General features: G+C 32.2%; 1 protein-coding gene across 2 annotated transcripts in view; it reads left to right on the forward strand.

Annotated features, from left to right (window-relative positions):
* Positions 1 to 1,248: 1,248 nt before the first annotated feature.
* The window catches only part of LOC106876325 (calpain-7), a 43,936-nt gene continuing 32,468 nt past the window's right edge, over positions 1,249 to 12,716 (forward strand). The window contains exons 1-7 of one of the 2 annotated variants that reach the window (XM_089353517.1): positions 1,249 to 3,551; positions 3,902 to 4,022; positions 4,119 to 4,227; positions 7,218 to 7,264; positions 8,527 to 8,643; positions 10,189 to 10,256; positions 11,409 to 11,663. In XM_089353517.1, coding sequence (XP_089209643.1) covers positions 3,903 to 4,022; positions 4,119 to 4,227; positions 7,218 to 7,264; positions 8,527 to 8,643; positions 10,189 to 10,256; positions 11,409 to 11,663 — 716 coding nt within the window. In that variant the 5' untranslated portion in view covers positions 1,249 to 3,551; position 3,902. The remainder of the gene's footprint in view (positions 3,552 to 3,901; positions 4,023 to 4,118; positions 4,228 to 7,217; positions 7,265 to 8,526; positions 8,644 to 10,188; positions 10,257 to 11,408; positions 11,664 to 12,716) is intronic. The other variant, XM_014924826.3, reaches the window with a different exon arrangement.

The following is a 12,716-nucleotide window of genomic DNA, read 5'->3' on the forward strand; positions in this document are numbered from 1 at the left end:
ACAATGAAAACAAACCTCCAGAAAGAGACTTCTAGAAGAAGTTCAACATAATGGAAGATATGGATAACAATAGCTGAGTCATGGGATGAAGTGAAACCATTAGCTTTGAAGGGTGCCTAGAAAAATATATAGACAGACTGTATCCATGATTTTGAGTTTTTCCACAAGCAGGAAGTCTATATCAAATTTAGAAAGATACCATGACACTTGCAGATGATGTGGGATTTGAAGACATCATGTAGGATGATGGAGTTCTTTGTTGCTGATTAATGTTTGATACTTGAATATCCCTTTCCTATTTTTTTGTGCCCTCAGTCTTGATTACTAAAAAATAAATTAAAATTTTCCTATTCTAATCTTAATTCGTTTTACTTAAATTATTTCATGCTGATGTCAACGCTCCATTTCACACTTATTTTTAAGACAATCTTGAACATCGTCCAGATAAGGTGGATCCAATAATGGGTAACCCAGCTGGTGACAGTTTGTATTGTGCCGTATCAGAAAGGGACTCTCCTTTGGTGTCTCTGGTTGGGCTAGTCTTCCCTTCCACAATTGTTTGTAGGTAGATTGTTTGAAAAAAATCAACAGGAACGGCGAATAATGACTACTGAAACTATCCACACCTTTAATCTTCCTCGTGTTTATATTAGAGGGAATTGGTCGAATCGTTAGACAGCTGCCCCAAAACGCCTATTTTCCTTACAGCCTTTTATATTGAGTTCTCATCTTTTCGAAGCAAACTTTTATCCTTCACATATAGATAAAATAAAGTTCCTATCAAGTACTGAAATTGATATAATAGGCACACGTTCGTTCTCACCCGCTATCCGGCAAGTTCGAGAGTGCTTTATATATTCTGCTATGACGGCATCTAGCAAGCAATTCATGCACAGCAGCTCTTGGCCATCACTACCCTCCTATGGGTGCTTGCCTAGATCCTTAAAGACCAATATCTTGAATGGATGTTAGCCTAGCTCCCTATACACCGTTCTCGAAAGGTAGCTTTAATTCCCTAAACCTAATTTAAAACTTAGAACTTTGTTTCCCCACTCCTAATGCTGTTAGGAGAGGCAAAGATGAATAAGTGCTAATTTGGCGTCATAGAATGCATTCTAGATGTCAATGAAATTATAGTGGAAGTATTTATCGATCTCACATAACGAACCACCCAATATTTTTGTTTAAATGAAAAGGAATATCGATGCCGACAGATAGGTTATGTTTCTTAACCATATGAACTCTCCTAAAGAGAAGGTAGTTAACTATTTGTTAGAGATTCAGGACTTGCAAAAAGCAGTTTTAAATTATCCTTATTTTAGTTTTTAATTATTTTATTTTTTTATTTATTTTTCACGTTGTCAATATTGTCCCTGTTGCAAATAATTTTCTTTGTATACCATGACTCTACAAAGATTATTATTTCTTAGAATTCACTTAAAGAATCACAACATAAACATAATCGAAGTTGCCTGAAATGCAATTACTGACTTTAAAAAATACGTGATTGTTTACGATTCCGAGAAAGATCTGTTGATTGACTCTAGGTAATACCATATGTCTTCTTTCATTAGCTTTATTGTGCTGGAAACAGTTTAATTACGCTTATTATATAAATAATAATGACAATTGTCACATGCTTGTAAATTAATTCGAGAGAGTGAGAGAGACCGAAAGTTAAACTTAGTTACATTAGCGAATATAATTGACAGGAGTAACATTCCTGATTATTATTTTGATAGTTTTCTACAAAGTTTCTTTTTTTTTTGTAATTAATTATCCAATTAAATTACGAATAACAATAATTACTATTTCGAGTAATTCTGGAAGTTCTTCAGAATAAGGATTAAAATAAAGACAAAAAAAAAAATCGATCAAGCTGAAAGTTTCCTCCAAAATGTTTTAAAATATAAATTGAAGACTATATATAAAAACAAAAGAGCAAAAAAAAAAGAAAAAAGAAACATTCGAACGTTGGTACCATCTATTAAAAGAGACGTTTACTGCCATATATTTAAGTAATATAGAAAATTTGCATTTTATTGGAGAAAAGAAATGAGATTAGATGGTGTTCATGCCTTTCACAAGGTCATTAGCAACTAAGCGAAGAAAAACTTTAAAAATAACTTTTTCATATCGCAGATTTCTCGGCCAGAACTTAGGTAACTATGACAATAGGTATTTCTTTTAAAAAATCTAATAAGCTAAAAACAAAAGTATTCCTTAAAAAAATATAAAAAGGAGTGTGCTGATATCATTGATTTCTATGCTGTAGAAGAAAACGAAAACTTTATTGATACTATGGAAAATTTATAAGCCGAAATAACCAATAAATATTTAGAAAAGTTCCATATTGTCTTGGAAAAAATAAAATGAAAATAGAAATAAATTCTTGAGTTTCGTCTTCTAGGTTTTGGGATCAAATCCTGTGAAAATTAACTTTCTCACTTCTTCAGAGTCAATAAAATAAGTACCAGTAATATGTTGCAGTTGAATTGGTCGATTGTAATCCAATTTATAAAAATTAACATACCTAAAAAAAAATGAACAAATTTGTGATATGAATAAAGATTATATCAAGGATACAATAAACCTTTAGTGAAGAATAAAATCTATTATCTTTAGTCAAGAATAAGAAATTTAAGAGAACTCTGAAAAAATAAAAGGTGTATAGATTAGATATGAATTAATGATCTCAGATTTAAAATGAGTAAACAGATACATTTCCGTATATGTGATTTTATTTTATTATTTCCTGTTATAAAGGATGGGCAATTCCTATGAAAATTTACAGGGTCTCCTAGACTGATAGGAGGAAGGTCTTTAAACCAGAGACTTGATCTGAATGCTTGCAACAGGTGGCAGTGTTAATCCATGTAACAGATTGGGTCTACAACACAAACAAGCCATCATGAGATTTGAATTCAGAATGCAAAGAACTGGAAAAAATACCTCAAGGCATTCATTACAAACAGCATTCTTACACTTCTACCAATCCAGAGTTGGTGGATTGGTAGTTTTTAATTGACCTTGAAATGAATGGAAAAACAAAGTTGACTTCGATAAGATTTGAAATGAGACCACAGTGGGTCAGAATAAATATTGTGTGGTATTTTGTCTGTCACTTTAACAACTTAGTCAGTTCAATGTCTGTTTATATGTATGGATGATTACTGATTGTAGTTTTAATTCATAAGGGAATACATGATCTCTCTTATTAAAGATTTTATAGAATTTACAGAGAACTCATAGTATAAAATATTTAGAATAGATAGTCATCAATCAGCAAGTAAATTTCGGCCCATTTCAGTAAAATGCTTTTTGAAAAGGTAGTGAAAGTGATACTGTATTTTCTGGCAAACAAGTAAAATTTTTCAGAGCAAAATTTACAACTGAAAAAATTAAATTGACTTATACATCAAGATAACTTTGGAGGATGAAAAATTCCAAGTGAAATGCAGCAGGATTTGTAAAGACAGTGACAATGTTTGGATACTTACACTACATGTTAACACTGTATACTATGTTTAACTTGTATGCTGGAAAATACGGTAATACTAGATAAATTTCAATTCATTTTCTTATTGTCTAGTATTCACATTCATGCTTCCACCAATCTTAAGACTTCCAATATCATTATTTCCAAAGATTATAAGCTTAGAATAAACTTTTCAATTAAGCATCTTTAAAAGCACAAAAAGCAGTTATTCGTTTTCATTAAGAATAAGGAATTAGATGGTTTTCCACCAAGTGAGTTATTTGGTAATTTAATGCCAAACTTAACGTTATATTCATTGTCTCAATGTGTCGTTTTTTTTTCTCTGTTTTAATATAAAAATCATTAGGAATTGTTTATTTTCTTGCATATGACAATCCTGATTTAAAGATGATTTTTCTTCAGAATGGACGAAACACCTTCTGCAGTTTGTGTGGCATTGGAACGAGATGGAACTACTTTTGCTCAATCGGCTGTCCAATTTGATGAAACTGCACAACATGATATTGCAATATTTTACTACAATGTAAGTCTCTAGTTATTTTGAGAGTTGATTATTTTTTATTTTTCTAAATTCTGTTCAGAAATGTTTCATTGTATGGTTCTCTTATTTGAATACCAGGAAGCTATACAAGCATTATTTATGGCCAAAGAAGAAGGTTCGAGAATTCCAAACATTGACAGCCGTATCAAAGATTATGCTGAAAGAGTACATTTCTTGAAAGAAAAATGTGAGTTTAATCACTCTTATGTAAACTCCACTCATCTGCTGCAAATGCTCTTAGTTTTTACAATTTGAATCACTTTCTTTGAACAGGAATTCTTTCCTTTCTATTTGTAGCATCAGTTGAATATTTTCAAATAATCATTTGAAAATATTACTGTTATTACTGCTTTTATAATTGATTTTGGGAATATTTATTTGTCGTATTTCTCTTTAAATCATTTAAAAATATACACCCTTTGGAATATTTGATAACAAATGTGTATGCACAAAGTTATCAGGATTACAAAATTTATAAAGTAAACTTCTAAAGAATAATGTCATGAATTGTACAAGTTTTATGAGATTTTATTCAATATATGCTGTTTGCTGCAGAATGTGGAAATTTAACAAACACAAAACAATACTAAAAACCAAATATCAAATTAAATTAACCCTTTAGCATTCAGATTACTCTGTCAAATGTAATGCTTATTAATTCACATTGTTTTGAATTAATCATGCATTATCTTGTAGCTCTAAGATTCCAATGATGGGCTTGTATATTTTTTAAAATGACACCTTAGGGTAGGTGAGAGGGGCCAGATTTGGACAGTTTGAACATAAAACAGGTAGAATATTCTGACTGGATATGACCAGTTTAAATACTAAAGGGTTAAACATTTATATTTATTGATTAGTTTTATTGAGACAAAGTTGTCAAATTTATCATTAGATATATTTTCATTAGAAAGTATCATCCATTCTTATTACTTACTCATTCTAATGTAATTATCTCTCTGGTATACGTTGGAAGTGGAAAATAAGGAGTAAGTATCTTTGGGGCCTCTTAGCCTGCCAGGAATGGCTGCCAAATGACTTTCAAATCAAACCATACCATCTTAAAAATGGTAAGGGCACATTAGACTAATGTACTCTCAGATATTCAAGAAGTTGGGATGGTCTGGAATGCCTTTAATCATAGATCTTGATCAAGAGTGACTTGGTACTAACCAACAACAGCAACACTGCTACTGTATGTCTTGCTAAGACATTGAAACATTATAATGACTTTATGCTACTGGTCATTTGATAATTTACAGTTCAATGATTTATTACCTCTGTTGGTAAGAAAAGGTCTCTCTCTGAGAGTGAAAGGTAGATTGTACAATGTTTGCATATGAACAGCAATATTATATGGTAGTGAGACATGAGTGCTGAATACAGAGGACAAGTAGAGATTAGAAATGAATGGAATTAGTATGCTATGATAGATGTGCAACATCAGTGTGCATGTATGACAAAGTGTAAATGTGTTGAGAGAAAAGTAGAGTATAAGGGGCATCAGATGTAGTATGCAAAAGAGAAGAGGGAAACAGGAAAACACAGGATGAAATAGTGACAGCTGGTATCAAAATATTGCATCTCATGGTAGAGATGACAAAGAACCAAAATGATTGGCATTTTGCTGTTTGATGAAATCTGTTCATTACAGCAAAAGTGAGGTCCTAAAAGCGTCATGTTTGCGTTCTTACACTCATGGGGCCCTGCTTCAGCACACAACTTGTCCCCATCAAGCTAGTGGACTCTGATTCCGGGTTATATTAGTGTTGTAAACTATCCAATAACTATTCAGACTGAACATTTCTACCTAGCCTCAAATGCATGCATTTCTCATCTAGTTGTACAGGTTGTATTTTCAGATCAGTCATTCCTAGATCTTTGTAGTATATATCATTTTGCCTTTATTTTACTCCTTTGTATCTGTGTTGTAAAGTACAATGCAGATATGAGGGAGGCCAAGAGAGTTCTGTAATTTTGTCAAGGTCTGGAATGATTTGACATATAATGGAGAGGATGTCCACTCTGAAAGTCACATTGAACCACACTCATAGACGATCTGTAACACTGAATAAAATCTGTACAGAGTAGAGGGGGAATTCTTTAGTCCTACCACAGACAACTTCTTTAGTACTAGAGACATGATAAAATATACTGAATCCATGCTATAAATGACTGGCATCCTGTTGTAAAAACCATGCTGAAATTCATAGTATGCACAACAAAAAGTGGTCAGATTTTTCTGTTTTGTGTGTATAAGATGACAAAGGACTGCAACAAGTAGCAAGATGCTCTACCAAACTTGTCCAATCTATACCACCATGATAGAAAAAAAAAAGCAGATATATTATAATGGTATAAATGTAAATGTCAATCTCCTGGACATTAACTGTCTGAAGTCCTAGAACTCATAGGGTTGGTTGCCCAGTTTCCATTGCATACACCCACCTTGAACAGGACACCAGTCTGTTAAAGGTTTACTCCTTTACAGCTGAGTGGACTGGAGCAAGGTGAAATGAAGTGCTTTGCTCAGGGTCACAATGCCCTGTCTAGGAATCAAAACCATGATATTGCCATCATGAATGTTTGAATATCAGGCATCACTATTTAAAGAGATTTAAGAGGCTAGTTATGTATATATAAATAAATGCATATGTGTGTGCATGTGTGTGTCCATGCATATGTGTGTGTGTATGTAGGTGTGTGTTTGCGGGTGTGCGTGTGTATGTGAGTTTGTGTATCCAGGAATCAAAACCATGATGCTGCAATCGTGAATGCAACACCGTAACCACTAGACCATATACTTTCACAAAATAATGGTGACATAACGCAAATTAGAGTTCAATAAAAAGCTATTTGCATTAACAGTAGAAAGTTACTATGGAAGCAGTTGTGACCAAGAATGACTTGGGAGAAAGAAGTTAACTTAGGTTCAGGCCATTGAGTTTCACCAACAAGATGATCCTACATTGAGAGATATGTAGAAATCCTACTTTGTAAACCTTTTCTCTCTATGCGAACATGACTGGCATATGAAAATAGTGGTGGTGGTGGTGGTGGCAGATAAGGTTGATAATGTTCCTTTTGTTATTTTTTGTATTGTTTTTGTTTTTAACAATGCAATTGCTTTTATTATTTTTTGTTTTTAGAAAATTGTTATTGACTTTCTTTTTGTAGGTACGAATGTAAAATCCACAAAGGCAGACAGAAAAACACCACAACAAGTCAGTATATGAAATTTGATTTCTCGCTTGTTTCTCAAATCATAAATAAATCTCTGGGTTATTCATTCATATGATGTTTTTTTGAAATTTGTGTTCTTATTTTAATGAAATTTAAAAAATCTTTTGCCTTCATTGATTAAAAGAAAATAATTTAACCCTTATTCAAATGAAATTTAATGAAATAATTAATACATTATAAATTTTATTTAATTTGAATGTTTATGATTAATGAATATATGTAAAATTTTTTTAAATATTATAAAATTATGATCTTGAAATTATAATTACAATAAATAAATTATAGTTAATAAAGAGGGTAATTTGATTTTCGATTAATTTCATTTTAAAAGTAATTTTTTTTCTTTCAAATATAAAATTATACTGCTGAATTATTTTTTGCTATTCATATGACACATGCGCGTGCACGCAGACGGATCATAATAACCACAGCTATTAAGCTGTTGGACTACTAACAAAATATTAATGAGTTCAAATCTTCATGCTTCTGCCATTGTTGAGGCTTAGAACAATAAGGAACAACAGCACATGGAATATCAAGTGGATTCTCCATATCTCAGTTTGGCTAGTTGACAACTGACTCTCACTTGTTCATCATGGTTGAATGATTAGTAACAGAAAGGGCAAACAACTGTAAAAGCAAGTGCTCCATTGTTATATAAATATTATCTTACATAAGCCACTATGGGAAAAACATAAAACAATAAAATAGATAACATATAAAGACAAAAATATAGAGATTTCATTAACTTTCTTTCTTATGCAAGTAATACTGACTCTGTCACTGATATATACCTTTACATTAGTTTTTTACACCATTATTTTTAAGATCATAAAGGTAAAATAAACAAGTCTTTTAGTAATCTCTTTTACCTCATCTTTATACTCATCAGTGGATGCTTCATAATGTTATTTAAGAGTATCAACATTTTTGAAAATTTTTTATAGGAATTGCATAACTGCAACATAGTTATATTTCCTTGTCATCAAAATAGTCATTGTTGAAGGTAGCTACTAGCTATATCAAAAAACACTCTTTATTTTAGGGATTAATTTCCAGACATATGTCACTACAGCCCTCTTAGAAAATAACTTATTCAATATGGGAAAATAAGAATATCAAGGTGTAACAAAAATGACATTTTCCATGAACCAAGATTTATATTTTTACTACAGTTGTCTTTCTATAAATCAGAGGTTTCTTTTTCTTTTTCACACTTCTTAAATTTCTTCTATTCTTATAGTTAGATCTAGAGAGAGCGGCATTTCTTGTACAACAAGCCTTTGAAGAAGATGAAAAGGAAAATAAAGAAGAAGCAGTAGAATTGTACACACAAGCTGTGGAACTGTGTATTAAAGTTGTAAGACCATTTGTATCTATTTTTTTGATTTGGCAAAGTATATTCACAGTTGTCATAACAGATTTAATTCTTTCACTCTGTCTAATTTCTCTAACTATTTGTTTTATTATGACGTTAATTACTTGATTTGCATTATTTAAATTATTCCTTACATTATTTTTTTATGCTACATGTCTTTTACACTTCCTGTTAAATTTATTTGAAAACCTTGTCTTTTAATGCTGCCAAAACATCTTAATAGCTTTGAGTTTTATAAGAGATGGATTTAGGCCATTCTATCCATTTGTCTATTTGTTTGCTTTTAACTCTTTAGCATTCGGATTTCTCTGTCAAATGTACTGCTTATTTATTCATTGTTTTGAATTAATCATGTATTTTCTTGTAGCTTCTAGATTTCAACAGTGTGTTTTGTATATTTTTAGAATGACATTGTAGGGTAGGAGATTTGTATCTGGTCAGTTTTAACATAAAACAGGTTGAATATTTGGGCTGTATATGGCCAGATTAAGTGCTAAGGGGTTAAAGTCCTTTTTTTCCACAATAGATGAATACATTATTGAGGCATAGTTTTACAGCTGAATGTCTTTCCTAGCACTTATCTGTTTTTTTTTAACTAAGAGAAATCAGCAGATGATTTCTTGACAGGGAAAAATGATGATCCCACTGCTTATATCTTAGCAATTTTCAGATAAGTGCAAATAGCACAAATGTAATTAAACACACAAAATCACATGCACACATTTTCCCCCAAACACATACCTACATACACACACATATACATACACATGCATGCACACATATGCACATGCACACAGATATGTATGTATTTATATGTATATAACTAGCCTCTTAAATTGCTTTAAATAGTGATTTCTGATATTTTTGGATGTGTTGTTGACTTGTTTCTGTCGGTATTCTCTTCAAACTTCTGAAAGTAGTAATCTTGAGTTTGTTCAAGAATAATATCTGGAAATGGTTAAAAAAGATAAAAGGATTTATGAACTAGCTATCTGAAAATAAAAGAAGAATATTGTAATTTAATAAGAGATTTAAAGGGATGGCTGTTGAGAGAGCTAAAAGAGAAAACTTGGAATCAAAAAAAACTAGAAATGGTCTATGTCAGCAACAAATTGTCTGTCAAAGAGTTTGGTAAATTCAGTTGTCATAAGATCTGAATAATCTACCATCAAACTATACCTTCAGTTTGGTTATCTGATGCCTAGGGTTATAATACTTACTATCTACATCTATTTAATGTTTAACGTATACTAAAGCATAAAAAAAACTAAGAATGAAATAGATATTTGTGTTATCTTAATTGAAGAATTCATCATCATCATCATCATCATCATGGTCATCATCATTGCAACCACCACCATTATCATCATCATCATCATTATTGTTTTTATGCTCACTTTTTCATTTTGACAAGAGGAACATCTTTCTGCTAATCTAAGTAATCCATGGTATTATGTATAGAAAGTGGTTTAAGACATTTGTGATAATCAAGTATTCTTTTATATTTACATTTTTCTCTGGTTGCAGCGTCAAGAAACTAATGATTCTTCTTTACAAGAGCGAGTTATAAATCTTGCCAAGCAGGCTTTGGACAGGTATAGCAAGATATTGTTGTAATTTCTTAGAAATTAACAATATTTTTTCTCCTATCCCTTTATGCATTATCAAAGTATCCTACTGATTACTCATACTTACCTTATTTAACTTACTGAGTTGCTTTGAGTTTTTAAAAAAAATATTTTTACAACTCTCTTGAATTTGGAATCTGGCATCGTCATCATCATCATCATTTAAAATCCTGTTTTCCATGCTGGCATAGGTTGGGTGGTTTGATGTGAAGTGACAACCCAGAGGGTTGTGCCTTGCTCCAGTGTCAGCTTTGGTATGGTTTCTGCAGCTGGATGCTCTTCTTAACACCAACCTTTTCACAAAGTGTACTGGATGATGTTTTTGTGGCATTGGTACTACTTTCCAGAATGAAATAACAGCATCTTATTTCATAACCATTGGAATAACACATACTTTATAACCATTTGATACTAGATGAAAACTCTCAAGAATATTTATTAACTAAAATGGCAACCACCATATTAAAAAAAAAAAACACAGCTATTTCACACCATATACAAGAACCAACAACTATCTCAACATCACTGAAAATATCACTACTTAACAACATTTAATCAACTAGATATATGAATTAATTTTAAGAATATACTATTATTTTCTTGTTCATGACAGTTTTTTTTTTTGTAACACTATGCATTGTTGACCCTACTGGTGCTGGTGCCATGTAAAAAGCATCCCGTTCACACTGTAAAGTGGTTGGCATTTGGAAGGGCATCCAAATCCATACCAAAACTGACCTTACTTCTACTGGTGCCATGTAAAAAGCACTCAGTCCACTCTGGGATGGGTGGTGTTAAGAAGGGCATGCCAAAACAGACACTGAGGCCTGGTGCAGTCTTCTGCCTAGCCAGCTCCTGTTAAACCATCTAACCCATGCCAGCATAGAAAGCAGACATCAAACAATGATAATGATGAAGCTGATGATATATAACTATAGAAGATGGAAGATAATTTCTGAAAAAAACAATTAATGCTGTATTAGAGGGAGCATTTAAATTTTTTTTTAATGATTTTCTGTGTTATTATTTGTTTAATTGATAAATTAATAGGTGTCTTTGTCTTTTAACAGTTAAATGCAAGTATTTTGTCATTATTTTCTTTGTTGGTATTTTGTACAGGGCTGAGATCTTGAAAGGCTGTAAGAAAGAAACGCCACAGAATATTCCAACAACGTCTAGTACTAGTGTTGGTACTATTTCTGGTAAGACTGTTTTGAAAGATAGACATACAAGAAAAGTTGTTCCACCTTTGGGTTTTGGGGCTTTCAAAGATGACAATGAGAAACGCAAAGCAAAAAGCCCTACTGCTGGAACTTCAAGTTGCAATGTATCTGGACCTGGTGTTTACAGTAAAGAGGAAATCAATGTATTGAGGTAATGTTATATTTATATAATTTTATTCATATACTACCCGTGACCTGTTGGGTCACTGACAGTTCAGGTTATAAAACAGTGAAGCTGATTTCAACATTGCATTGAAATGAAAGTTTACTTTTGTGATGATTCAGTTAAATATTTCAGTTTGTCCGTGCCATCATAGGTCTGGTTTACAAGTTCATGTTAAAGGTTTTATTGATTATCCACAGCATCCAATAGAAATAGAACTTCCGAGATAAACTTGAACTCCAGTAACAGCATTTATTTATGGCATATGTGCACACTTCTACAAAAATGCAAAAGGAACTGTGATATAATGTAAACATAAATATTAATGGAAACAATTTTCACAGTATTATATATTCCCATTTCAGGGTTATATTATTTTCGGAGTATTTTCCCATTATGCACCATTTTGGCTATTTATGAAGGTATCCAAAGAAACCCACATATCTCAGGAATCCGTGGTCTGATTTATGTGAAACTTGTTTTGTTCCGTTTGTATTCACATTTCAGGAGTACCTTACTTTCGGAGTATTTTCCCATTATGTGTCAGTTTGGCTGTATTGAATTACAGACAAGCACGCAAGCACACACAGAGTTTTAGTAGCATATAGATGTCTTTGAACTTTAAGCAAGTTTCTTTAGAATATCTTTTTATCTTTTACTTGTTTCAGTCATTGGAGTGTGGCCATACTGGGTACTGGCACATTACTTTGGATGGGTTTAGTCAAACAAATTGACCCCAATACTTATTTTTAAGTTTGGTACTTATTCTATTGGTCTCTGTTGATCAAAGTTCCAAGTTCAATCCCACTGCATGGCATCTTGGGCTAGAGTCTTCTACTATAGCCTCAGGCTGACTGAAACCTTGTGAGTGGATTTGGTAGAGGGAAACTGAAAGAAGCCTGTTGTATATATATATCTATTTGTGTGTGTCCTTGTGTTTGTGTTGTTCTCCACCACCACTTGACAACTGGTGTTGGTGTGTTTATGTTCTCGTAACTTAGCAGTTCAGCAAAAGAGTCCAATAGATTAAGTGCCAGGCTT

This window comes from Octopus bimaculoides, chromosome 1, assembly GCF_046866305.1.
Source record: "Octopus bimaculoides isolate indiv1 chromosome 1, ASM4686630v1, whole genome shotgun sequence".
NCBI classification, from domain to species: domain Eukaryota; kingdom Metazoa; phylum Mollusca; class Cephalopoda; order Octopoda; family Octopodidae; genus Octopus; species Octopus bimaculoides.